Raw genomic sequence first — 27877 nt, 5'->3', positions numbered from 1 at the left:
GCTACTCCGAACGAGTTACTACTGGCCGACAATGCAAAAGGATGCCCATATGTATGTTAGAGCCTGCGACAAGTGTTAACGATTTGGTAATCTCATTAGACGGCCAATGGAGGAACTCACACCTATGACGGCTCCATGGCCATTCGCTTAATGGGGATTGGACATTATGGGTCCATTCCCGACAGCGGTAAGACAACTGAAGTTCCCGGTGGTTGGAATTGACTACTTCACCAAATGGGTGGAGGCAAAAGCTCTTGCTACCATCACGGAGAAAAACATTCGCAGCTTCGTATGGAGAAGTATTATTTGCAGATATGGGATTCCAAGAGTGCTCGTTTCAGATAATGGGAAGCAATTTGACAACGATGCATTCTGAGACTTTTGTTCTCAGCTGGGAATCAAGAATCACTACTCGTCACCCGCCCACCCACAGGCCAACGGACAAGTTGAAGTTACGAACCGGTCCTTGTTAAAGATTATCAAGACCTGGCTCGAGGGGGCAAAGGGCATATGGCCGGACGAACTACCAAGGGTACTATGGGCCTACAGGACAACGGTAAGGATGCCAACAGGAGAGACACCGTTTCGATTGGCGTATGGTGCTGAGGCCCTTATACCGGCAGAAGTGGGGTTAACAAGCTACCGTGTAGAAAGCTATGACGAGAGCAAGAATAATGAAGCATTACGTCTAGAGCTTGACCTTGTAGACGAGGTCAGGGCAGCAGCAGAGACTGGCGCGGTACCAAGACATGATGGCAAATTATTACAATTCCAAGGTCCGGCACCGGGACTTCAAGGTGGGAGATCTGGTATTACGAAAAGTGCTTGGCGCTATGAAGGATGCATCCCTGGGAAAGCTGGGTCCTAACTGGGAAGACCCGTACAGAATTATCTCATGGCATAGGAAAGGAACGTACTACTTGGAGACGTTAGACGGAAGGAAACTGGACCATCCCTGGAACACGGAGCACCTTAAGAAGTACTACTAGTAGTGCAGCAGTCATAAAACGATATCTACCGCCTTATTTTCAGTTTAATTTTAAACAGTTATTGTTTTTACTTATTAGAACCCAAGTTTTCTTTTCCATTAACAATATGGTCTGTTGAACTTATATAATGAGAGGAATTTTTATTTAGAAAATATGTAACGCTTGGTGTTGAAATTCCACGAAGTCCACAAGGTGGACGGATCATCCAAAGGATGAAAGTTCTACTGAGTCCACAGTGTGGACGGATCATCCAAAGGATGGAAATTCTACGAAGTCCACCGTGTGGACGGATCATCCAAAGGATGAAAGTTCTACTGAGTCCACAGTGTGGACGGATCATCCAAAGGATGGAAATTCTACGGTCCACAAGGTGGACAGATCATCCAAAGGATGAAAGTTCTACTAAGTCCACAAAGTGGACGGATCATCCAAAGATGAAGGTTCTACGAGTCCACAAAGTGGACGGATCATCCAAAGGATGGAAGTTCTACAAAGTCCACAAAGTAGACGGATCATCCAAAGGATGAAAGTTCCACAAAGTCCACAAAGTGGACGGATCATCCAAAGGATGAAAACCCTACAAGTCCACAAAGTGGACGGGTCTCGAAAAATACATCTGAAAGTAAAGTCCAATAAAGGACGGACATATACAGTTCACAGCAGACGGGTTATCTAACTAAGATAAATATACATATAATGTGCGACAGATGAAAAGTAAGAAAATAGGCAAATAAAAGATTAAACAAGTTAAATTGTATGAATACAAACGACAGTTCAACAAGTTTGCTGACAACGGCAAGAATTCTTAAAAAAAAAAAAAAAACTACTGATTCTTCGGAGAAGGGTTCTCAATCATCTGGCCGTCGTTTGGTTGACCTGGAGGAAGGGCTTCACCATCGTCAGCTGGAGCAGTGACGGCAAACACTTCGTCTGTGTTTTCTGAACGGGCGGACTGTGCAAGTGTTTGCCCTTGAGCCTCAATTGAAATGTGTGATACGTCCAGGTCAGGATAAGACGACTTCACCTGACGGATGGCGTCGTCGAATCTGTCAGCAAAGGAGCTCCCAAGCTCTGCCAGTAGGAGGTCGGAGTCGCGGTATTCCTGGACGGCTATCTCCTTCGCATTATGGAGTTTAGCCTTTGTGTCCGTCAGTTCCTTCTCCTTGTCCTTCAAAATTCCGCGCAACTGTTCATTCTCCTTCTCCACCTCTCCTCTGACCTGCTCCGAGCATTTAAGCTTTCTATCCATATTGATCTTGTAGGTCTTCAGCTCATGAAGCTCATCCTCCATCGTCTTGTTCTTCTTCCTTAGACGGTCCATTGTCGTCTCGTGATTGAGACAACGGCCAAATAAGCCTTTCATCATCAACATTGCCTAGGAATACAAACACCATTTTAATGACGGGTGAAAAAGAACTTGACAGAATTAGAGGATGGATTTAAAATTACCTGTGCAATGGTGAAGAGGCCCGTCTCTCCCATCGCCTCCGTCGCATGGTTACCAAGGTCCTCGTAATCATCGGCCGTCAGGATAGACGACAGCTTCTCAAGGGCATAACTTGAATCCTCCTGAAAGAGAACGGGTGGTTTCTCCCCAGTGGGTACTGGACCCTTCATCAAGCCTTTGCCCTTTCCATGCCTGACGGGCGTTTTCTCTGCCTCCAATGCCACGACGGGTTCAGGCATGGTCTTTTACTTCTTTGGAGGACGGTCCGTTTTTTCATGCTGAGTTCGTTTTGACGGTACAGGTGGGACCGTCCCCTTTGTTTGGCTCACCTCCTGCTTTTTCTTTGCTGCCTGTTGTTTAATGAAGGCTCTCCTCTTGGTGGCGTCCATCTCTGTAAATCAAAGACGGATGAGAAAGGCAAGGGTAAAAAAAAAAAAAAAACACTTAAGGAAGACAGATAGAGTTTCGACGAACTTACGTTTTCGAACTCTGTTATCGTATCGACGGGCGGCGGATGAAGGTTCGGGTCCGTCACAATACCAATGTAGAGTGTCGAGGGTGACGAGTTGAGCCCAAGTCCTCTCTTGCAGTTTTGTCTTATTAAAAATTTTCTCCAAAAAACTCCACTGCTCTAAGTCAACTTGTGGACAGTCCCGAGCTGCATTAAAAGACGGTTAGACCTTAAAGAACAAACCAACTTCCAAAGATTAACTAGACGGAAACAAAAGGAATGCATACCCGACGGAGGCATTATGCCCCATGTGGTGTCGACGGGCATGTAAGTTCTATCCCCTGGACGACACATCCATTCGTCCCTTTCCAAAAAGAAATAATGACTCTTCCAGTCTCTATTCAAGTCCGGCGTATCATTGACGAGCCTCAATAATGGGCTTCTAGCAACAAAACTATACATCCCCTTTGATTTGACAATCTCTGTTGGACGGTAACAGTGGAAGAATTCTTCCACCGTCAACCTTCGGGCACCGTCAGACATTGCCCTATACAAAACTTCTACCCCAATGAACACCCTCCAGGTGTTTGGGGAGATTTGGGTGACGGACAGGCCAAGGTACTGAAGAAGATGACGGTGGAGAGAACTTAAGGGAAATCTTAGCCCCGCCTTTAAGGCTTGCTCATAGATCCCAACACCGTCTACCCCCCTGTAGTAACACTTTTCAGATTTTTCGGGAAGACGTAGACGGATGTTATTTGGTATTTGATACTTGGTCCTAAGCGTGTTGAGATGGGATTCAGTCATTGACGATCTGAAATCATTTACTGTCCAAAGGGGCAGCATGACGAACTCCCTAAGACCATCTGGGCCAATCACTGACTGAACGGGGGGATCCACACCGTCTAAGCTACTACTGGACGACTCTGAACTCTCCGTCTCCAGACCTCCATCTAGGGAAGAAGAGGTATTGGACGGATTCCTCTCTTCACTTAAAGTGTCAGGATCTCTTGGACTTGACAGGAACCTTTCATCGTAGCCTGCCCCTTCGCCGACAAACGACTGGTTACTTGACGCACTAGACATTACCTACATTTATGGCGGTATAACCTAAGACACCGACGGATCTAAAGAAAGCGCATATATGCAAAACAATGAAATAAAAAGAAAGACGGAGAAGGTTTTGGAATACATACCGGATCGAAATGGCTTCTAATGAGAGACGACGGATCGATTAGTTGAACGGCAAGAATGCACGCTAGTTATGACGGTTGCGCTCTGCTCAAAAATTTTTGGTAGGAATAGAAAATGAAGGTAGAAATGTCTAGCTTTTATAGAACGAGGGGCACGGAATACGAAGCGACGCCTTGTTTTGGGGGAACAGCCAATCCACAAGGACCACGTGTTCTTCTCCAGAAATGCAGGCCACGTGTCCTCCGTCATGGTATACTAAGACCGTCCCATCTCAATACATTGCTTTATGAGTCAGTCCATGAATCCGTCAGGTTTCGAAGACGGATCCAAGGACTGAAGGGGGCAACTGAAGGGGATAAAAATAGAAGACGGTCATTTCCATTGAACTTGAAGGGACGGAGAGTATGAAGACGGATCGACACCGTAGGTGACCCGACTATGATGGTTCAATTTTGCTGAGTATTCGTCATATATGAGTTAATTGCAAATTCTAGGTTGCATGTCATTTGATATGTTTCAAGTCAATTTTTGCTTTATCTCTATGCAAGCGTGCACACTTGGACTTCTTGCGACACACGTTTGAGAAGACTCCTATATAGAAAGGAACTTGAGAAGGAAGTTGTATCCTAAAAGAAAGGCAATTCTACCCAATATAAATACCCCAGAAACCCTAGATATCAAAGTACGCACATTTGACTAAACTCTGGCACTCTAGGGTTGTAAAGAAACTCTAACTTGACCTTCGGAGGGTTTTTGGCCGGCACCACACTGGTGCTCTCTTTTAGGTCTCTTTATTTTCTCTTTGCAGGTGTTGACTCGACTCGGAGAGTGCTTGCAACCTACTGGTGATTTTTTTTGGTATCATCAGTTCCTCCATGATTCTCTCTCTTTCCAAATTCAAACATTCCATGTTAGCCCTATCATGGTTTTCTTCGGTGCTCCATGAACCTGAAAGCGCACGACAGAGACTGCCGTTTGCGGCCCAGACTGCTGCTCTTATTCCGCCTGCTTCACCGCCGCCTGCCGAGGGCTTTCTCTCTCCCTAGTTCGCTGCACAAACACAACATGAGGTTTTCATAACCTATCTAGGATGGCACGCAGCCACAGACCATATTGCTTCTCCTCTGAATTAATCGAATCTACACTATGGATCCATTCTATGCAATCCTTCTCATCATGATCAATTTTGCCACATAAGTAACAAAATACGGGCAATCTTTCATACTTGAACTCAACCCACCTTGAATTTGGTCCCCCTATACGTACCCGCTTCCTTTGTTTGGCTCAAGGTTGGTAAGCCATGAATCTGGACCCAGAACGCTTCTTTGTGAAAAGATAAAGATGTGACTGACTCTCCCACCTCTAACTTATGCAACAATAGAATATACTTATCAAAAGACTACGGTCCTTGCAATAAAACCCTATCCAAATCCTCCTTATCCTGAAATAGAAATAGGACTCTATTTTCTCCCATATCACTTACCTCAAAGTCTCTCTTTGTTCTCCAAACTGATCGTAATGCCCGCCTTATAGCCTCCTAGTTCACTCTGCGTTTGGCGCAAAACTTTCCAGCCAGCACCAAACCTTGGTCCACCCCGGGAAGAGCTAGGTCTACTTCGCTTCCTTCTTGTTCCGAGAGCTTGAGGTTCGCACACTTGTTTGTGATTGTATCCATTTGTATTGAGATCCAGGTTCCACCATCTAAGCGGAGAAAGAAGTTGCCTAAAGGCAAAACAGTTCACACCCCTAGGCTTAGCCGAAACCTAGAGAGAAAACAGGGACACTTTTCAAACAAGATTTTCTTAATACAATAATCATGAGAAAATCAAATCTCGGCCTAGGCTTCTTCTGTTACACACCACCATCGACACAAGAAGCTGCCACTACCATCAAACTGAGAGAATCCTCTGGTGAAACCGCTAGAATCAAGAAATTTTTTGTTTTTACCCTTTGACAACGTCTTCTCCTTGAGGAAATCCTTATGGTCTTTGCCCAAATACTGTATGTTTTATTTTCCAATGCTTCAAATATCCTTCATCACAACCAATCAAGAAAGATAACAAAAGAAAACAAAAGAAATAAACAACAAAAACATCCAGATGTAAATTATATGACCATTTTTTTTGGAACTTGAGTCACTTTCGAAACTCGGGTCTACCTTTGGAACTTGAGTTCTATGGGGAAAATCATGAAATAATATATATATTTTGAGTTTTCACTTTTCAATGGAATGCAAGTTTCAAAGGCTCGAGTTTTTCATATTAGAGCTTGAGTCTTAAAGATTTGAGTTCGAAATGGTCACATAACTATTATGTTTTAATTTTGGTCGCATAACTAATATGTTTGTAAGATTAACTTAACGGGCAAAAGTACCCACTGATCTGTCTTTCCTTCATTTTGACGAGCAAAACTTCCAGCTAGTTTGATTTAGATGTTTTGCTGGGGTTGCTTCAATTTACGGCAGCTTTAATAGATTTCCTTGATTCCGGCAGTCTTTCGGTACTCTCAATTGGGCAGCGGCAGCAACAACAGCTTCTTAACTCAGTGGCGTGTAAGAGCAGAAGTGCTGAAGTGGGTTTTGAGGATTTGATTTTATGATTATTGTATTAGGAAATAGTGGGTGATTGTGTATGGTAGTTCCTATTCTATTATTTGTAAAAATTTGATGCGTAAAACTAGCATTATATTGGAGGGTGTAAAAGTGGCATTTTACACCCCATCCAGTTTGAATATATACATATAAATAAATAAAGTAGTGGCAACTCCAAAAGTATTAGTTGGTATTAAAATATGTTATTCCCAATTGTTACAACTTCTCCAAATATGAATAAATACTAATAAAAAATCAATACAGCGGAAAAAGTAAATGAATTAGGATATGATAATTTAGAAAAATCAATAAAATGAATCTTTTCAAAGTAAAAACCTCAGGGCGGAGGGGGTTGATCTTATCAATCCTTAGGTATACAAATCAACAATTAAATGGAATTTTTACATATATATTGAATGATCAATCCTAACTTCCATAAATTTAACTAAACTTACTAAACTCAACTCCGACTTCTTTGATATAGATGTGCTCCTAATGTAAACCTTCAGTTCATGACTTCAAGACCAAGGAAGTTAATACCGTACTGGAGGCTGTACTGGTTTAGCCAGTGGTACGATATATTTCAGATACCAGTCAATACCGGTGTACCGTTTTGAGTTTATCGCTATTATTATTATTATTATTATTATTATTATTATTATTATTATTATTATTATATACATACTTGATTATTTATTTAGAATTATTTATAAATTTATATAAGAATACTTAAATTTATAATAGCATATTTCTCTAAATTAATTGTTTATTTTTAATATGATTATTTCTTGCTCAAATATCAACCCAACATACTTTAAAAATATATATATATATATAGAACCTGACTTACTAGATTGTAATAATAATAAAGAACTAAAAAGATGATATTAATTATTAAAAAAAATACATAAAATGCTTATCCAATTTGAGTGGCAGCCAGCCTAACATGTTTGAAATTTGAATTTTCACATGGGGTGTCAAAAGACTTAGAACTCATACAAAATAAATTAAACAATAGCCACTCAACTAAACAAAAGGCACAAGAAACAAGAGCCACACAATCACACACACGCACAACTAAAACAAAAGGCACAAGAAGATTGGTGCAGTCTCGGTCAAAACCGAAGAAGAAGAAAAAGAAGAAGAAGAAGAAGAAGAAGAAGAAGGAAGAGAAGTAGATGGATATAACAGAAGGAGGAAGGCTAGGGGAAGAAGGAAGAGAAGCGGCTGGACAACCGGTGAGGACGGCATCGTGAGCTTTTTTTTGCTAACTTTTTCCATTTTTTTCAAGTTTTTAGTACCGCCGGATTTTCATTTTCCGGCCGAGATGTCCAATATTCGGCGGTACGTCCGGTATAGCCGGTGAGGACCGGTATTTTAAGCGGTACGAATCATGGATGTTTCTGTACCAGTTCACCTGCCGGTACGATAAATTCCGACCGTACCGGCCGGTACGGTACGGAATTGACTCCACTGTTCAAGACTCAACTTGAAGGTTTGCTCCAACATAGACCTCCAATCCACGACTACCAAATATCACTTGAAAGTTTAGATTTCCAGTAACTTTGATGACCGATATGCGACAATAACTTAAGAGCAATTAATTTAAGTTGTACGTAGATTGATTTATGGTAGCGAATTTGAAAGGAGAATGTACGAAACATTTTTAGTTGAATGTAATGGATGTCTTATCAATCGAAAAAAAAAAAATGAGACTTGACTGTACTTGACTGTACTTTTGTAGTATACTTATAAACAAAACACTAGGAAGGAGATGGCCATGGTTTTTTACCCTCCCTCTCTCTCTCTCTCTTAAACCCATTGGGATATGAATATTGTAAACTATTGTTTGCCAATTAATAGTTAAGTGGTTTTAGTTCATTCAATGACTTTTGGAATGCCTTGAAAGGGGGAAAATAAAAAGGTTATATGATTATTTAGTTCTGTTTGCCCTTGGAAATGCTGCTGATTGTTGTTTTGCTAGATTCAAGATTTACTTTTTTTTCTTTTTCATTTCCTAATTTTCATAATTTTGAATTACAGAGAGCAGTTCTTGTCAAGACTCTAGATTGTTTTTGGAGGGGTCATCTTATAAACATGAACAGGCTTAATTAGCTCAGCGGTAATGTATAAGGAGTTTTGGGCTTAATTAGGTCATCTTATATGCTCCTGTTAATCTGGATCTCTTTCAATTTCCTGTACACACAAGGCTTAAATAAATTTTCTGTCAGGTAAATATAAGGAGTTTTGGGCACAGGAATTCTCTTGAAGAATACAAAATTGATGGGTGTCGATTTTTCATCTCGATGCTCAGTGCAACTCGAAGGCTAACTGTATCTCAAAAAAAAAAGAAGGCTAACTGTAGAATAAAAAAAGAATACTTTTCACGCTGTATATATGTATACTCATTCTGCTTACGTTTAAGTTTATATTCTTTTTCAGATAGCAATTATAGTAAGATCCTGTGAACAAAAAATATTTCTGTTAGCGTATGTCCCAAATTACTGTCAGTCGGATTCCTTATTATAAGAACTAAAGGGTTCTGACTTTATATATTTATTCATTCATCTCTCCTTCTCTCTCTGAAATGGATCTTGTTAGGATGATTAGGGGACTTCGGGATGTTTTTCTAGTGATGGTGTCAGCTGTGCATGATTGGCTCCAAAATGAGCCGTAATCGGTGCCATAATTTTTGTGACATTCCTTGCCTACGCAATCATCAAATAGCCAAAAAATTGTCATACTTCGCCTTTTATTTTATTTTGTTTTTTATATTTTCATCTGTAAAAAAACACATGCCAGACCTCACTATGTCTGTTAGGTACATTTTCTAGTGTAATACTGCGGTATTGGTTTTGTCAAACTTTTATTCACGCAGTCTACAGCATGTCTCCCGCAGGTTTACTGCCATTGATGTCTGCCATAGTTTTTCTTGCATATACACAGGTTTTTATCCATTTACAATTTTGTAAAACTTTCAACGTGTATTATTATGCCTTGGAATTTGAGATCAGCTTCAACTAATTGCCTATGCAAAAATTGTTGAGTTTGTTGACCATAAGTTCCTAACAAACCCCTACCCCTTAAATAATGCAATATTTATTGTTGCCATTTTTTTTTTTTTGCGTCATATCAATGTAACATTTTGGTCTACTTTGATCAATTTTGGTCCACATCGATCTATTTAGGTCCATTCAACCCACTTCAGTTCATTCCAATCCACTTCAGTCCATTCAGTAAATTTTGATCTATTTAGGGCCTTAAATCGATTCTTTTTGTAATTTGCTTTTTTAGTTTTGGGCTAAAAAAAAAAAATTCATTTTTTCATTAATTTTTTTATTTTAGAAGTATAAATTTTTTATTATATTTGGGCCAAATTTTTTAGTTTCGGGTTAAAAAACACAAACAAAATATGTAGTAAAAATTAGATATGGGTCCTAAAAAAGCAATATAAACAATAGATATTTAAAAGATAAAATTCAAGTTTCAATAATATAAACATTATACTTATATTTGAAAAGAAGAAAAAGGTGGATATGTTCAAGTTAGACAATGTATTATGGTGTGTGTGTGTGTATATATATATATATATATATATATATTTTAAAAGTCTTTTTAATAACATATTCCCCATTTATATAAAACAATTGATAAATTGATAAATTTGTGGAAGTTGATTAACTAGCTACTAAATAAAACTATGTAGAACAGTTTCTCAAAAAAAAAAAAAAATTATAATTCTGTAATTTAAATATTTTTATTAAATGAATAAAATTTAGCTACAAAATTTATTATAATCTAAGATTACATTCTTACTCAATATCTTTTTATTGAAGGTGAATTTTAAAAAATCCACCACTGAATTACATTTTCTTCTTATATCCTTCACGCTTGCAAAATTTCTAAAAAAATTAAAGATCAATAAATATGTCATTGATCAATTGTTAAAATTGCAAGTTTTTGTAATTTAAAATTATGCATAAAATATAATTTTATAAATCATATAGTAAATAATATTTGATTGGCATAAAATTTGACATGTATATTAAGAGCGTAAAGAACATGTAATCTAACAATTAGATTTTCAAAATATATAATAATAATAATAATGATATTAAGTAAGGTTGTAGCCTTAGGTTACAAGCAATTTTGTAGTTAAACTTTGTTCTTCTTAAATTATGTTTCATATATATGTATATATGTGTGTGTGTGTGTATATATATATATATCATTATAAATTGTTGCTGAATGCAAAATACATTATATGTTCCATTAAATAAAACTTATTAAAAAATATCTTTTAAATAACATATGTACTATTTTAACCTACAAATTTATTATAACATTTTCCCACAAATCGCATGAGTTGGCGACTACTTTAGAATAAAAAATGAAATCAGAGGTGTTTCTTAAGTTATACTAGGGTTCAACATCTATATATATAGACACACACATACATAAAAGGAACTACGGCTGTCCACGGTTCGGGCTGGATTGGGTTTTTGCCCAACCCAGACTCGACTCGTCCTTAACGGGTGGGGAATATTTCGACCCGCAATCGACCCGAATAACGTTTCAGATCAGCCGGGTCGAGTAGTATCGGTTTTCGAGTGAGAATCGACTAGTTTCGAGTTTTCTGATATTGCCGAAATTTGGCTAGATCTCGTCAGATCTGGCCGAATCTAACGAGTTTTGCCCGATAACTAGCTGGATCTATGGAAATATGGCTAAGATTTGGCCGAGTTAGAGTCAAGCTTATTAGAGTTTGGCTGAGTTTGAGTAGATCTAGGCTAGTTTCGTCGGATTTAAGCATATTTGAGTGAGGATTTGAGTGAATCTGAGTAAAAGAAGGCCAAATGTGGCCGGATCGAAGCTTAGAAGCGCTAGATCATCGTCGGATTTCGGCCTTCTTTGAGATTTTGTTGGGCGGGTCGGGTAGCTTGGGTTTTCGAGGACGAAACCCGCCACTTGACCCACCAAAGTCGAGTTCTGAAGGTTGGGACCCGTCATCGACCCGTCGGAGGTGTCAGTCCGGTCGTGAAGGGTCGGTTCCAGTTGGGTTGGTTGGTTCCGGCGGGTTCTCGGTTTGGCTAGATAGCCTTAAAAGGAACTATGAGCTCTTTGGACTGCCTTGATGACCTCAAGATCAGTTGTGGAAAAATTAGGCAGGTTATAACTTGTTAAGCAATAATACCATAGAATTTGGGTAACTAGATCTGATTCAAGCTTTTGTATAGTGCTCTAATGCATTATGCATTAGAGTGACATGTGTTCATTTTTTAATATGTCTCATGTTTGTGTCATTTTTAGACTTTAGTACTTTGGAACGCGATCATTTTGAACATGTGTCATGTTTGTGTTAGGTTCAGTGCTTTGTAGTAAGCCAAACTCAATATAACCTATCAAGCTCTTCTCTCTCTCTCTCTCTCTCTCTCTCTCTCACACACACACACACACAGATTTGCTAACTACTCTGGCAGCAAAAGTGGCAATTAATTGAAAGTCCACAAAAGAAGTATGATACCCAGATGATACATAGAAACACAATAGTTGATGTGAACCTCCATTGACATGCTTTGAGACCTAACAAACAATATTGGAATATTTGCCTAAGAAAGTTAAAATTCAGATTTTTAATAGAAACCCTGACCCAACGTTTATAATCGAAACGCGAACCAAATGTATAAGTTGACCTTGACCCAATGATTATAAAGAATCACAAACCGAAGGTATAAAGTTTGAACGCTATAAGGAAGAATCCCTAATAAGTTCACAGTTCTTGAAGAACCAAAAGAAGAGCAAAGCCTCACCTTTTCTGATTTTTATTCAATAATATATATGAAAAACGTTTACAGACTTAAGAGCCTATTTAAGGGCTCCATAAAACTTGACAGATAAGAAAATATATTCTAAAATAGCTCCTAATTGATATTTTACCATATCAGGAATCAAATTTGACCTAAAAAGCATTAAATGCACCTAAAACAAGGAAAATAACTAAAAGAACGTTCTAAATAATAAAAACCCTAAATTCAGGTAGATTTGGTCTGAAATAACAGCTCTATAATAGGAAAAAATCTCCATTAACTGATATAGAGCTGGAAAGTCAACCAGCCACTAATCCACGCTATAAATTACTTCCAATTATGCCAGATCAGCCCTCAATAGCTTGAATTAAATTTATTATATTTTCATCTTTCTTTGGGCCAAGCTTGGAATGTTCTGCGTTGGAATCAGCCCAAATCTCTTAAATCAGCCCATTAAGTGCTTCTTTGATTTTCTTGGATCTTGCTCTTATAATAGGCCCAACTAGAACATGCACTGCATTCTTGAATACTTATTGATTCTCATCATTCCAATAGCTCTAGCCGAATTATTAAACCTCCCATGGAAAGCATCATAAAGTATTTGTGCTGGTACAAGTGCACCGGTTGTCTCATTGTTCACATCTGAAAGCTCAAATTTGTGTTAAACACACAAGAGTTGTTCAGACCCCAAATTAAAAAATTACGGCTTAGTTGATTTTACTCTAACTTAAGTAAATGCGGAATAAAGTAAATGTGAGAGAACAAACGATAAACTGCTCTAAGCCATATTCTTCATTTATCAACACTAAAATGAAAGCTAAAAGAGTATGGAAGAAAGATGCAAACACAAGATAACACGACGATGTGTTATTGAAGAGAAAATCGAAGAACTCAGCAAAAAGCCTCTTCATTGCCTCTAAGCAATAAATCGATCTACTAGACGATAATTCGGGATACATGATAGCAAGAGACCCTCCAAGACTAATCTACCCAATGCACTTAAGCCTTCCAAGCTTCTACTCCAACAAGGCTTCTCGGAACCGTGTCTTGTCTAACTTTCCGGATCCCGTAATTCAACCTGATTGCATCTGCCAAAGCTTGGCTTCTTCCAATACTTCCCAGCAGCATCAAAACCTCACTTTACACTCAGAATGGGTGGGGTAAGTGTTAGGCTATCAATCTCTTAAGGATATGGATATGGATATGGAGAGGTAGGCGTATGAGGAAAACCGCAAAGGATTGTGTAGAGGATTGTGGGTATAACAATTTCTAACTCTCAAGTGTGTATGCTAGGATTTTCTTCCTGGAAAGCACTCCTCACAATATGTGGGTAATGTGGGTATATATAGTGTGAATGAAGACATGGTGGAACAGATAAGCCAAAATAGCAAAACAGAATATTTCACGAGTATTTCACGGGAAGGCCTTACTCGCGAATTACTTGTGAAAACTAGCTGTCACCAGTTGTCATGACTCTTCGCATTCTAGTCATGTGTTCTGCATGTGGCTCGCTTTGAGAGAAGTCTACTCGTGAAATACCTGTGAATCCACTCTTCTCTCTCACACACAGCCCAAACAATGAAATCCCACATAAAATACAGGGTAAATATGATTGAATCAAAATTACAATAAAATTTGGCACAGATTTAAAGCCAACACTATATAATTGTAAATAACAACTTTACAACATCGTATAAATAGTTAAGGTCCTGCATTGAGATTACAACCTCAAGTCATCTTCAAGCTATCTTTGCTAAGTACGTTTTAAAAAAAGAAAAAGAAAAAGAGAAGGATCCAACTATTAGAAACATACATGAATGCTGAAGGTAAGAGCTAAATGATAAGCCCATATAAATATGGTGATGATCCCAATACTAGAAAGAATAGCAATAGAGCCTGTTCTATCTGCACCTTTTGTTTCCTCTGTTGGATGTGCTGCAGTATCATAACCGAATAGGCTATAGCTGCTTAGAAGTACCGATAATATAACTGCATAAGATTTGCTATATATTCCAGTTGTCTCAGGGGATGTCTCAAAATGAGTGAACACATAAGAAGCTGGTTTTGTTGGATGTGCAGCATTATAATGACAACTAATCCACCAATTACCTAAATTATAAGATTGATGCCATGTAAATTAAGTTTAATGAAAACCATAAGGAATTTGTAAGAAAATCGTCAAATATATCTAGCATTTGTTGATACATTTTAACATATGATGTCTGCTCTGCTTGATAATTAATTTTTGTCAAAAAACATAGACACCATTAGTTTTTGGTGTAGGTGGTAACTGAACATCAGAACTCTTTTTTGACAATTAGAAACTTTACTAGTTGAGACATAACCTAAGTAGTACTTAATATGCCATTAAATTATGTGTTTATACTCTCTTTGCCTCCTATTGGCCGTATTCTTTATGAAATCTAACTTTTTAAGAGAATATTTTTTCAAGTATTTTTTTTTTAAATAAGAAAAATCTAAGGCTTTGTTTGGTAATCGTTTTTGTTTTTAGGGAAAAAAAAAAAAAGCAAAAAACAAAAAAATAAATTGTGTTTTCAAAGTTTAAAACACGTTTAGTTAGTTGAGAATTTTTTTTTTAAAGAGAGATGTAGAAGAAGACCGAATACCCAACTAAATTAGGAGGGGAGAGAAAAAAAGGGAATGAGTCTTATCGTACATGGTTCCCCCTCTCTAGTTTCGTTCTCTTCAGTCTCTCTGTGATGAATTGGAGGTGCAACAAAGAATAGAAAAATATATAGCTGGATTTGTGAAATAAGCTGAGGGAAAGAGAAAAAATATTGGAGACAAAAATTAGAATTTTTTTTTTTGAGAAAGAAAATTATATTATATTTAGTTGCATGATTTGAACCAGTGCGCTGGTTCATTAAAGTGATAAAGTGACACTGTTTTCTTTCTGTTTTCATAAGCCTAAAAAAACACAAAATTGGAAAGAGCCCTTTCTCTATTTCATTTTTCTTTATAAATTAGAAATGAAAACTATTTTCAATTTTCCATTGATTTCAGCTTATGAAACAAGTTTTCTATTATTGAAAACAAAAAATGGTAACTGGAATTAAATAGAAAATTGTGAAAAAAAAAAATAGTTAACAAACTTACCCGAAGTTTTCAAAATTATTCTCACTAGTCGTAGGCCTGCGCGATGCGCGGAAAAATTTGATACGATTATGTTTTATTAGATAATTATTGAATTAATATATTAGATTTTATATTTTTAAAAGTTCAATATGTGTTATTTGAAATTATGTTTTAAATTAGAAGTTTTTTGTAGTCAGGTATTATATATAGTGAGATATGTATGAAAACACAATGCAATAATTTTTTTTATAAATTGATAGTGTGATGATGCATTAACAGGTTAATGATGCTCTATAGTAAATTATATTTTATCTTATTCTCTTTTTGGAATTTTTGGTAAAAATGATCAACTAAGCAAAGTAAAAGCTTACCAAGAAAGTTCAAATTCGCTAAAAATTTGATGGTGGAGATGCTAATTATTTGTAATAAAATGACCAAAAAAAAAATCAAGGAACTTATAGCAAAATGTTTTCTATACAAAATTCTAGTAGAAGAGAGACTAATATGCCCTCCAGTTTCTTCAAGACATAGGGGATTATAAAAGACCATGCATCCTTTGCCTACTATTTTCTCTTTCTCAAATTCACATTACCAAAGAAGTATATGAAGCTAAAAACATGTGAATACATCTCTGTTTAGTGAAAGTCCATTGTTAGGCACATTCAAATTCGTAGCCATGTATAAACTCAAATTTATATTTAAAAAAAAAAACTACATATTAACCCAAACCAAAATTCAACCAAAGCTACAAGAGTGATTTTTGATGAGAAATTTGAAAAATACAACAAAAAAAATTAAATAAAAAACCATCAACTTAAATTAAAGTTACAAGAAAGAACAACGAGAGAGAGAGAGAGAGAGAGAGAGAGAGAGAGAGAGAGAGAGAGAGAGAGAGAGAGAGAGAGAGAGAGAGAGAGAGAGAGAGAGAGTACTCATAGTTTTTGTATAGAAAAAATATGAATTGAATGGAATAAGTGATATCAAATTTATACAAAATAAAATGGGGAGAAGAAGAATCAAAATATAAGAAAGAGGAAATGATGAAGGAAGTTTAAAAATAAAGTAAAGAGTAGCAGGGAGATAAATAGGCAAAGAAGGAGGGGGAAAAGTTGGAGGAAGCGAAGAAGAGTTTTATTTTTTAATTTTATTTTAGAATAGGAAGATGAAAAATTTAAATATTTAATTTTAATAATTACTTGAAATTAGAAAGAAGAAACAAAAATTTGAAATCAATTTGGGTAGTTGAATATAATCAAACATTTGCATCTTTTTTTTTTTTTTTTTGAGAAAGAGAACTGTAACTTTATTTAAAGAAAGGCCGATTGGGCTTGAATTACAATGGAGAGATGTGGAGGAACATCCTCCATCCATACCGATAACTCGCTAACATGTCTCGCATATCTAGCAATATTTTAAGCTGCACTATTACCCTCTCTTTTTACATGACCAAACTCCACGAATTCAAACTAGTTTGCTAACCTCTTTGTATCGTCAACCTCCGTCAGCAATGATACCTCACACATTAGGGCATCTATAGTGTTCTTGGAATTACCCTCGAGGACAATAGGTGAGAGACCGAAATCTAGAGCCAATCTGACTGCTCTCTTAGCTGCAATCAGTTCCATAGCAGTAACGGCGTAGGGCAAAGTGATTTTCTCGTCCATGAAAGCTACGACCTGACCCTTGTCATCTCGGATTACAACTCCTATACCCACAGAATTTTGTTCTAGGAAAATAGCATCATCAAAGTTCACCCTCAGGATCGGCCATGGAGGTGGTTTCTAGATGGCACGGTGTGGAGGCTGATTGGACTGATTTAGCTCATTACCCTTAATTGCTGTTGTTGAGAGTTTTTCCTTGTCTGGAATATTGACCATATTAAACACTTGCCGTTGGGATTGCTGGGAAATAGAGTTACTAGGAGCAATAATTGGTGAGCTGTCATGCGTGGGTAATGCTGCTTCAATATCATTTATTTTTGCTACCAATGTATCACTCTTTACTTCCACAACAGAAATAAAAGGTGCATTAAACGGGTTGGACTCGTTAATGATTGGCTGGGATTTTGGACTTTCCATAGTAGTTGTAGAGCTTGAAACCGCTGCCAGCTTTGAAAGCAATGTCAGCATTAATGAGGAATCAATCCCACAAAACTCGGTTTCCATAATTGATGTAACGTCCGCTTGCACCGTCGCAACATTTTCTTCCACCTTTTCATTGCTGCCTCCCTCAGTTAAAGCTGCAATGCCGGATTCACTATTGTCGGCAGCATCCTTTTCGCTCCATGTAGGTTGAGATGAGGTCCTCTCAAACATCCTAGGCACCACAATTACACCTTTACTCGCTGAACAGTGTGGAGAAGCCTGAATCGATGGATCAACTTGTTGTACTGAAACCCGTAGGTTGCCTTTGCTTTGAGTCCCTAGTTCACAATTCTTGTAATCATGACTCAGCTTGCCACGCCAATAGTAAAGATTCAAGATGAACTTTTGAGATCGCTGATCACTTCGGAGGGTAAAGCCTAAATCCTCCTTCTCTGAGAGAGACACATTTCGCCAAGTATCTGTGGGTTCCTCCATTAAGACAGATTGGAAGAAAGAATGACAAGGAATTGCACACAAAAGGAGACAAAAAACTGCTTCCCTTATTCCCACAAGAAAAACCCCACAAGCTCTAGAGATAAACTTGTTATCCCTAGAGAGACAAAAACAAAACACTCCTTCATAAGGAAGGGACAAGGAACTTCTACTGTCTAAGGGTCCGTTCGGTTGGAGGAGTGAAAAAGTGGGATGATAGAAAATATTTTAGTTTTCCCTCTTGTGTGTTCGGTTAGAGGGGTGGAAAAGTGAGAGGGTGGAAAACTCTTTTGTTCAGTTGGAGAGAAAAAGGGAAGGATAAAAAATGTAATTTATATAAATTGACTTATATATATAAGAAATAGATTTATTTGTACTTATTAAATAATATAAAATTTACCACATTATATATATAAATTTATATTATTATAATGTAAAATTATAATAGTATACAAATAAATTTAATTGGGCAAATGATTTTATAACTAGCAAAAAGGTGGTTAGCAAATTTACACTACCTTCAGCCCACAAAAACTTGGTCAACAAAGAGGAATTTAGCAAACTTTTATGGCAAAAGATTTTGTAACAATTTTGTCAACGTGGTCAGCATGCTACACATCTCAAAGAGACAATTGAGTCCTTTTTTTTGTTTGTTTTTTTTGTTTTTTTGAAAACTAATATGTTTACTTCCCAACCTTGGACGTTTTTTATAATCCAAAACCAAATATCATTATGTAAGGTATTCACATAGTACAACAAAAACTACTGGGGTGGGAGATTATTCAGCCACATGTTCACCAGGCAATCTTATGCGATATTCATCCATTCATTCAAAAAAAAAAAAAAAAACCAAAAAAAAACAAACAAACAAAAACAGAAAGGGCTATCTCAAATGCAAATAGCGCATTTGCCTTCTACCGAAACATTCCAGCTAATTTTGGCCCAATTTATGAGAAGCATCAGGTGGGTAGGTGGGAGGGTAAATAAGTGGTCATGAATGGTTGGTGGGATGGAGGCTTTTTTGTAAAAGTGCAAAAGCCAATCAGATTACCACTTTTCTCTCCAACATTTTCCTCCCAATTTAGGAGGAAAATATATGTGGGCTTGGAAGAGAAATTTTCCTTTCGAGTTTTCCATCCTTTCTATTTTTTTTCTCCAAACGAACAGTAAAAAATGTTATTTTCCAACTTATTTTTTTCCTTTTGTTTTTGATCCTCCCTATTTTTACTCCAAAAGGACGGGGCCTAAGAGAAGAGAGAGTACCCAACATTTGCATCTAATGAATAGAAACATTTGTAATGAATAGTCAAACATGTGCACATATCCACTAAAAAGATAATAAATTATTCAATTTTAACAATTACTTGAAATTAAAAAGAAAAAAAAAAATGAAAAGTTGAAATCAATTCAGGTAGCTGAATTGTTAAATATTTGCATTTAAAACAAATGAATTATAGCATGTTGAATAGTAATGGAGTGCATTAATAGGTTTGTCTATGAACTATATTTGATTATTTTATATAAAATAAAATAGAAAAATCATAAAGGAATTAAAAAAAAAAAAAGTATGACATAGCTGATAAGGTGGCTTAACAAGAATATAACAACATTAAATATTATGTCTCAGCTTTTAATATAATATAGATTTATTAAATTTTAGTAGAAGAGGGTATTAAGTTTTCAAATAAAATCAAGTTAAGAAAGTTATTAATATTAAGAGAAATGATATGTCCACAACATTTTTACAACAAATCCTAAGTGGCAGGATGTTACTGGTTGTTATTGTTGGGGCAAAAAAGTAATCTTAGTGTTAGGTTCAAATTTGAACCAATAACAACTAACCACTTAAGATTTGTTGTAAATGGGACAAAAGAAGTAGAATTATAGTTAAAATGTGTACAAATAAACATCTAGAAAACACATACATCATAATAGAATATTTAATATTTTTTAATCTATATCACTATCACTAAGATACTCATTAACAAGAGCTGTAAAACTTTCCCAGTATTACCAGTCAAATATATGTCGACCTGTATGAACTCAACGTTAAGAAGTAAAACATGTGCTTATAGAGAAATCAAAATTTTCTGTATCATTTTCTTTGCACTATTCTATGTACTACAGATTAAAACTTGCGTGTCTATTAATTCCTAAATATAAGTTTTTATTTCACTTTCCTAAATTAAAAATGAAAAATAAAAACCTCTCATGAGGTCACCGTCACTGTTCTCCAACGTCACTGGCAAGAGATCACCAACCCTTTCTCACAGGCAATGCCACCAATCTTTGCGTTTCTCTAGCAACACCTTGCCCATCCTAGTCGTGCCCCTCATCATCCAGATAAACAGTAGCCAGCAAATCAACGACCTCGCCACCCCACACCCATCTTCACTTTAATTTATAGAGAGAGAATCTTATTTTATAGGATTCTGTACTTCTTGGCTTTCGAATTTTGCAATAAATTTAGCCTTTTGATTGTTGTGTTTTTTTAAAAGAAAGCACCTTAAACGCCTTTAAATTCAACAAAGCAAAACCCATCTTCCTCCACCCCTTTCCCTTAACTTTTAAGCAAAACAAATACCATTACCCCAGAAACCCCAAAGCGCGACACAAATTTGATTCGAATTGATCCCACTTTATGATTAAAAATTGTCTGTGGCATTGAGGTTTTGTTGGCTAGAAGTTTGAATGAAAGTCAGATTTTGATTTGTAGAATGGACCCATTCAGCCTTTTTCATGGGCATTCTACAGTGACTGTGAGATTTGGGTGGCGGCCACAAGTAAGCGACGGCGGAGGAAATTATGAAGGTGGTGGTGTGGACTGAATGAGAAGGTTTTTTTTTTTTTTTTCTTAATCTTTTATTTTGAGAAAGTGAAACAAAAACTTAAATAGAGGAATTAATAAACATGTGGGGAGTAAAAAGATCTTAATAGGGATAAGGGCCGTTGGGCCTTGCTAAGGAAGGCCGACCTGCTCTTGGGTTTAGGGCTTGTTGGTACTTTAGGTCGGCCCATACGCCGAGGATCCGAGGATCCAGCCGAGGATGTTTTTCCCTCGGACTGACACCAGAGAACCCGGGACTTCATGGTACAGGTTAGGGAATGACACGGTCAAGACCAGTGGTTAAAGGGGGTGAACCCTTGAATGTCCTAGAAGCACCGATGTTGGGAAAGTGTCAAAGGTAAAGGCTACTACCTCCACATTAAAGACCCTGCACCTACCACACTGGCCGCATTAATGGGGAGGTGACACTTGAACAGTGGAAGGGAAACTTCTAGTTACTGTTCAAAGGCACTAAGAAAAGAAATATCTAGGCTAAGGGAGGAGTTGGTGCAACACGTGTATAAAGTATTAAAAAGAAGAGTATTTAAGGAAGGACCTAGAACAGAAATGAGGAGGAACTTTTTGTAACCTAAAAGAAAAAAAGGGAAAAGGAAAGAGGGAAAGATAATATAAGAACAGCTCTCGGTTTACGTCCGAGGAGATCTATTCACATTACTCCTTGTTGCTTCCAAATACTTGTAATCTTTAGTTTGTCATTTAATCTTCACTCACTTCTAACCTGGGTTTCAAGCCCACACTCTATAAATTTTTATTGTTTAAGGCTCATTGGGCCTGAGCCCATAACTGTTCTTGGGTCCAGGTGCAATTGTGCACTTACAAAACATATGGCAGATCTTGATTTGTGGTACATATAGAGTAGTGCAGAGAATTGATGCAGAAAATTTTGATTCCGAGTTAACTTGAGAAACAAAATAGTACTAAAGAGCACACCACACCTGCCACCATATGAAAATTACGTCAAGGAATGCTATTACTTTTAACGCGAATGTGTTGAGTACGACCCTATGATGTTGAGGCATATATACAAGCATAAAACACACTTCGTGGTGCAAAGTAGCCTCCACCCTTGTTTGTACCAGTAAACAAAAGAATGATCATTTGTAATGCTTGCGCTCCTGAATACGCTTGAGCCTGAAACAAGTTATATATGTTGTTTATTACCACTTAGCATTGCAAGTTTATTATTATTTTCTGTAGTCCATTACTACTTTTTGTATAATTTATATAATAACTTCAGAATGCAGTGCAGTAGTTCACTCGGGGAATATGTTAAAAGGATGTTGCGAAGTTAACCTGAGTGGCAATTGCAGAAATAATTCCGATGGTCTCGAGCCAAGCACAACACCATGATGTAAACATGATAGTAACATTGGTAAAGAGTAATGATATGTGGTTTTGGAATGCAACCGAAGCATCGCCCAGACAGCCTGTGTGTGTGTGTGTGAGGAGTAATCAAGGGGAAATAAACTAGTAACAAAAAAAAAAAAAAAAAAAATACCGGAAAGGAGGAGCTTATCTCAGCCAAGGCTAGACCAACAAACCAGGTGAAGAATGAGACTACCACCCATCCCCAAATTAATCTTGCAGGACCAGCATAAAGTTGGCTTGGGCCATATAGTGGTGTTCCTGAGAAAACTACCATGCATGAAAATGTTATTGCCAGCGTCTTGAATACAGTCTGAAGAAACCCAAGAGAAAAAAGAAAAAGAAAAAGAAAGAAAGCATGTATTAAAATTGTTAGATTCTTTACGAGACCTGACATACAAGTATGAAATATGCATCAAACTAAAGTAACATATATAATTTGAAGACTTGTGAGAGTTGACAGAAAGTAAGGAAATATATATATATATATATATATATATATATATATATATATATATATATATATATATATATATATATTTATATATATTTATATGAGTTTTGAGATATGGAAGGTTTCAGACATACCATGTCTCTTCTCAACTCTTTTTTTTTGGAGAATTCCTCCAATCCGGGGATAATTTCTTCAACAGGCAAATCTTTGGATACAAAATTCAAAACATTTGGAGGAACGTCCTCCAACCAAATACATAAAAGAAAAGACATTATAGCCTCTCTAGCTAAAGCATGGGCTACACTATTACCCTGCCGTCTTACATGAGAGATAGAATAAGTTTGAAACAAACTAGCTATAGACTTAAAGTCTTTTACTAGGTGCCCCACAAAAACATTGGAGCTATCTTCCTCTTTGATACTTCTCACCACCCCCTCTGTGTCACCTTCAAAGCATACATTCTTGAATCCCAACTCCTTGGCGAAGATGGCAGCTCTCCTAGTAGCCAGCATTTCAAGTACCTCCACCGATGAAGGCATCACTATTTTCTCTGATAAGGCAGCTCTCACCGCCCTCCTTTCATTTTGAACCACAACTCCTACCCCTGCCTCATTCGAATTGCTAAAAACTGCATCATCAAAATTCATCTTTACTGAATTAGGTGGAGGAGGCGTCCAGTGGGTTGATCTTGATTGGCGCTGACTTATTGAGCTTGACTTCTTCTGCTGGAACTCAGTGAGGAGTAATAGGCCAAAAACGTATTGACCCTTTGTGATGGATTGATTGATTAATTAGCCAAGTTCAATTAATTAACCAATTTAACATGCAAACGCGTGGTAGCACAAACAAATCACCAATAAACTAAAGTGCAGTGGAAAATAAATTGACACGGTGATTTGTTTACGAATGGGGAAAACCTCCAAGGCAAAAACCCCACTGGGTGATTTTAAAATCACCACTCCCGAGAATCTACTATTATCACCACAAGTGATTACAAGTAAAGGAATCCCAGTACCTTATACGAACCTATAGCTGAACCCTTACCTCAATACCCAATTGGACTTGTTCTGTAGTGACAATCTCTTCTTTTTAATGCACGTCTCCCAGTATGTGACTAACTAATTGCGCGGATCCCAGTACGTGACTTCAATCACCAACTTGAGAAAGATGTTGACTGCTAAGTTCTTCATTTCATCCTCACAATGAAGAACAAGAAGATGCTTGGTTACAAAACCCTATGGTGCACAAACATAGCAGCTTCTTCACAAAGAGATGAACTAGGGCAAACTTTGTCTCCTATTACAAATTGCTTGAACAGACTTTACTCAATACTTGTGCAACTTGTGTCTACTTTGACGGCCCTTAAAATAATCTTTTTATATGTCTAAGGTTATGAGAAAAGAAGGCCCAAAGACATATCCACGGATTGGAATAAAACCAAATCTAAAAAACAGTTTTTCTTAAACCTCGATAGCTAGAGGTGTTGAGGTGCTGTCGAGCTATGGGGCTGGAACAACTTATTAAAGCCTGATAGATGAAGCTGTCGAACCAGCTGTCGAGCCTTAATGCCAGACACTTCTTCAACTTGTTTCTTGGACAGACTTGCATGGTTTTAACACTTGATCTTGAAACCTTATTTCTTGAAGTATTAAAATATCTTAGATCTACCAAATACAAAGAAATAGCGTTTTGTCAAAGGATTAGCCAATTATATAAAAGAACGACATATGTTCTTGACAAGTGAACCAGATATGTCCTAACAAGGAGTGACAAGGCGAATTTATAGACCTTATAGATCGAGATGTTATCTTCCTTCAACCTAAGCTTGTTACGATGTTGCCATATTGCCCATGCTACCATTGCAAATTTTTCTAGTTCTCTAGTCTAGTCTCTTCAACTATGAGACTGACCAAATCACACATGGAATTCATCCTCGGGTTTTCATCCTAGCTGTTGCAAATGGGGCTTCCTAAACTGCTCGGATACAATCATAACTCCAAATCGCATGAACTTCATCCTCGATTTGCACCAAGCAATAGTCACAGAGTTTATCATCCACAATCTTCCTTTTGTGTAGTCCCACCTTAGTAGGAAGTGCACTAAAGCATGCTCGCCATAGGAAGACTTTTATATTATTTGGCACTTTGAGACGCCAAATACTCTTCCAAAATATCTTGACACCCTCATCCGTAGACCCCAATGGTGCACCTGTTGCCTTGACTTCACACACTAATTGATAACCCGATTTGACAAAGTAAGACCCAGTTCTACATTTAGGCCATGACACACAGTCTTCCTAGCTTGTGACACAAATTGGGATACCTTTGATCTGTTGAGCCTCAAAAGGGAGGAACATGGCATCCATTAGTTGTTCATTCTAGCCAGTCCCATTCGGGTCCAGCAGCATACTCACTGTCCAATTTGCAGTAACACTATTTTAGGGTGAAATCACCTTGGCTGGTTCATCCCTAGGAAGCCACCTTTCCCCAAAAATTTTTATTTTCTTGCCATCCCCAACCCTCCCCAACATACCCGATTTGATCAGTGGAATTGCTTTTACAATGTTTTGCCAAGCATATGAACCCGAGGAAGGTTTAGCATCCAAGACCAAGCCATTAGGAAAATATTTGGAGCTGAAAACTTGGTAGAACAAGGATGTATGATCTGTTAGTAGCCTCCATACTTGTTTCGCCAACATCACCTCATTAAACTTCTCTAAATTCTTGAATCCCGTTCCACCCAAAGTCTTTGGTTTACACAATGTCTCCCAATCCTTCCAATGAATTTTATGTTGATCTTCCCATTGCCCCCACCAAAATTTTCTAATCAATCTCTCATTATCTTGTATGAATTGCTTTGGAAACTTGAAATAACTCATTGCAAAAGTGGGGATTGCTTGAACTACCGCCTAAAGCAAGACTTCCTTACCCACTTGAGATAAAAGTCTCTATTTCAACCCTTGTAGCTTATTCCACACCCCTCTCTAATGTTATTGAGACTCTCTTTCTTATTTCGACCCACCACAGCCAGTAATCCTAAATACTTCTCATACTCCCTAACCTCATTTACTCCCAAGAATTCCACCAACTCTGCCTTTCGTTCTTCCGTAGTAGCCTTGCTAAAAAACTCAGTGGTTTTTTCTCTATTCAACTTTTGCCCTGAAGCTTGCTCATACAACTGTAATAACTAAAGAATTGCTTCCAAATCACCACTTGAAGCATGGAAAAATAGTAAGGTATCACCGGTAAAGAACAAATGGCTGATTCTTGGACCATTTCGACACAAAGAGAATCCTCTAATCACCTCAGTTTTGGCTGCATGTTGTAGTTGCTGATTTAGAGCTTTCGAACATATCAAAAATAGATATGGAGAAAGTGGATCACCCTGCCTAATCCCCCTTGTTGGCCAAATATTCCCTCTTGGCACACCATTTACCAAAACTTGATAGGAAGCAGACCCCACATAAGCCATGATCAAATCCACCCTCCGATTAGAAAATCCCATCTTCCTAATGGTTAAATCCAAAAAACGCCATTCAACCCTATCATACGCCTTGCTCATATCAAGTTTGAGAGCCATAAACCCTCCCTTTTTTGACTTCTGATTTTTCATATGATGTTGGGTCTCAAAAGCTACAAAGATATTATTCGAGATTTCCTTATCAGATAGGAAGGCGCTCTATGATTTTGAAATAATGAGAGGTAGTACACCCTTCATCCTGTTGGCAACAACTTTTGAAGCAAGCATATAAACAATGTTACAACGAGAAATAGGTCGAAATTCAGAGACTTTGGTAGGGATTTTTACCTTAGGGATAAGAGTGATGAATGTACTATTAAGAGAAGTAGGAATGGGTCCTATGGATAGACAACTCAACACCGCCTTAGTCACATCGTCTCCAACTACATGTCAATACCATTGAAAGAATAAAGGAGGTAACCCATCTGGTCCTAGCGCTTTCAAAGGTTCCATTTGCTTCAAGGCCACTACCAATTCTTCCCTTGTGAAATCAGCCAAGAGCTCGGCATTCAACTCAGTTAGGATGGTGCATGGAATATGAGCACAACCTTTTCTAACATGGACATATTAGATGAGGTAAAAAGCTATTGGTAGTAGTCGACCAAAATGTTTGAAATACCCTCTTCATCATTACATAACACTCCATTTGAATCCTCCAAATTGTCAATCCGGTTCCTCCTAAATCTATGAGATGCACGAATATGAAAGTACCTTGTGTTGTTGTCACCTTCTTATAGCCACAAGGATCTAGATCTTTGCTTCCACATTTGTTCCTCCCTCACTAAGAGTTTGGAAATTTCTTTTTTCAACCTTCAAACCCAAGCATAGCAGCCTCCCCATATTGCTTCAACTTCGGCCAGCCCCAACAATTTCTTCTTTTCCTTTAATTTTCGAGTCACATTACCAAAGGCAACCTTGCTCCACCATTTCAGATTTATACAACACCGATCAAATTTCATTTCTAATCTGTTTATAACACTTCCCTGAGAATCATAAGCCCATGCATCTTCCACCACTATTTTACATCCTTCATCCTCCATCCACATTTGCTCAAACCTCCATGGTTTATTAGTCTTCTTTGGTATACCCACTAAATAAATCATGAGAGGCTTATGGTTGGAAGAACCACTCTCTAAATAGACCACCTTGGATGCTGGAAATATATCCATTCATTCCACTGTACCCACTACTCTATCCAACCTTTCCCACACCATGTGCCCCTCCTCATTGCTATTACACCAAGTAAACTTATTCCCACTAAACACAAGATCTTGAAATCCACATTCGTTGAGTACATCTCGAAAAGCCTCCATTTGTTTGCTCGGCCTTAACCTCCCTTCTAACTTCTCATGTGCCCTAGTAATTTCATTAAAATCTCCAACACATAACCAAGGCAAAGAGTGTTTCGATTTTAATCTCCTTAAAGTAGCCTAGGAGATGTGGTGATTTCTTGTGTCGGGTTTGCCATAAAACCCTGTGAACCTCCATTCCTCATCCTTACCCATATTTATAATAGCATCTATATGATTTGGCGAGTAGGT

At 37.5% G+C, this 27877-nt stretch overlaps 1 protein-coding gene and 1 pseudogene across 1 annotated transcript; both read right to left on the bottom strand.

Annotated features, from left to right (window-relative positions):
• LOC142620468 (amino-acid permease BAT1 homolog) overlaps window positions 1-23464 on the bottom strand; it is a 52138-nt pseudogene extending 28674 nt beyond the window's left edge.
• Window positions 23465-25769: 2305 nt separating this feature from the next.
• Window positions 25770-26321, bottom strand: LOC142620467 (uncharacterized). Its single transcript, XM_075793832.1, has 2 exons — window positions 26121-26321; window positions 25770-26003 (listed from the first exon to the last, which is right to left on the bottom strand). Exons 1-2 carry the CDS (start codon window positions 26319-26321, stop codon window positions 25770-25772), a joined length of 435 nt encoding a protein of 144 aa, XP_075649947.1.
• Between the last annotated feature and the right edge of the window lie 1556 nt (window positions 26322-27877).

Source organism: Castanea sativa, chromosome 12 (genome assembly GCF_040712315.1).
Source record: "Castanea sativa cultivar Marrone di Chiusa Pesio chromosome 12, ASM4071231v1".
Lineage (NCBI taxonomy): Eukaryota > Viridiplantae > Streptophyta > Magnoliopsida > Fagales > Fagaceae > Castanea > Castanea sativa.
The sequence above is the reverse complement of the archived record's forward strand: the minus strand, read 5'-3'. Positions and strand labels throughout refer to the sequence as shown.

Coding starts and splice junctions, on each gene's coding strand:
- LOC142620467 (XM_075793832.1), bottom strand. CDS start 26,321: ATGGGATTTTCTAATCGGAGGGTGGATTTGATCATGGCTTATGTGGGG. Junction 26,004..26,120: donor AACATGCAGCCAAAACTGAG/GTGATTAGAGGA, acceptor GCAATTCTTTAG/TTATTACAGTTGTATGAGCA.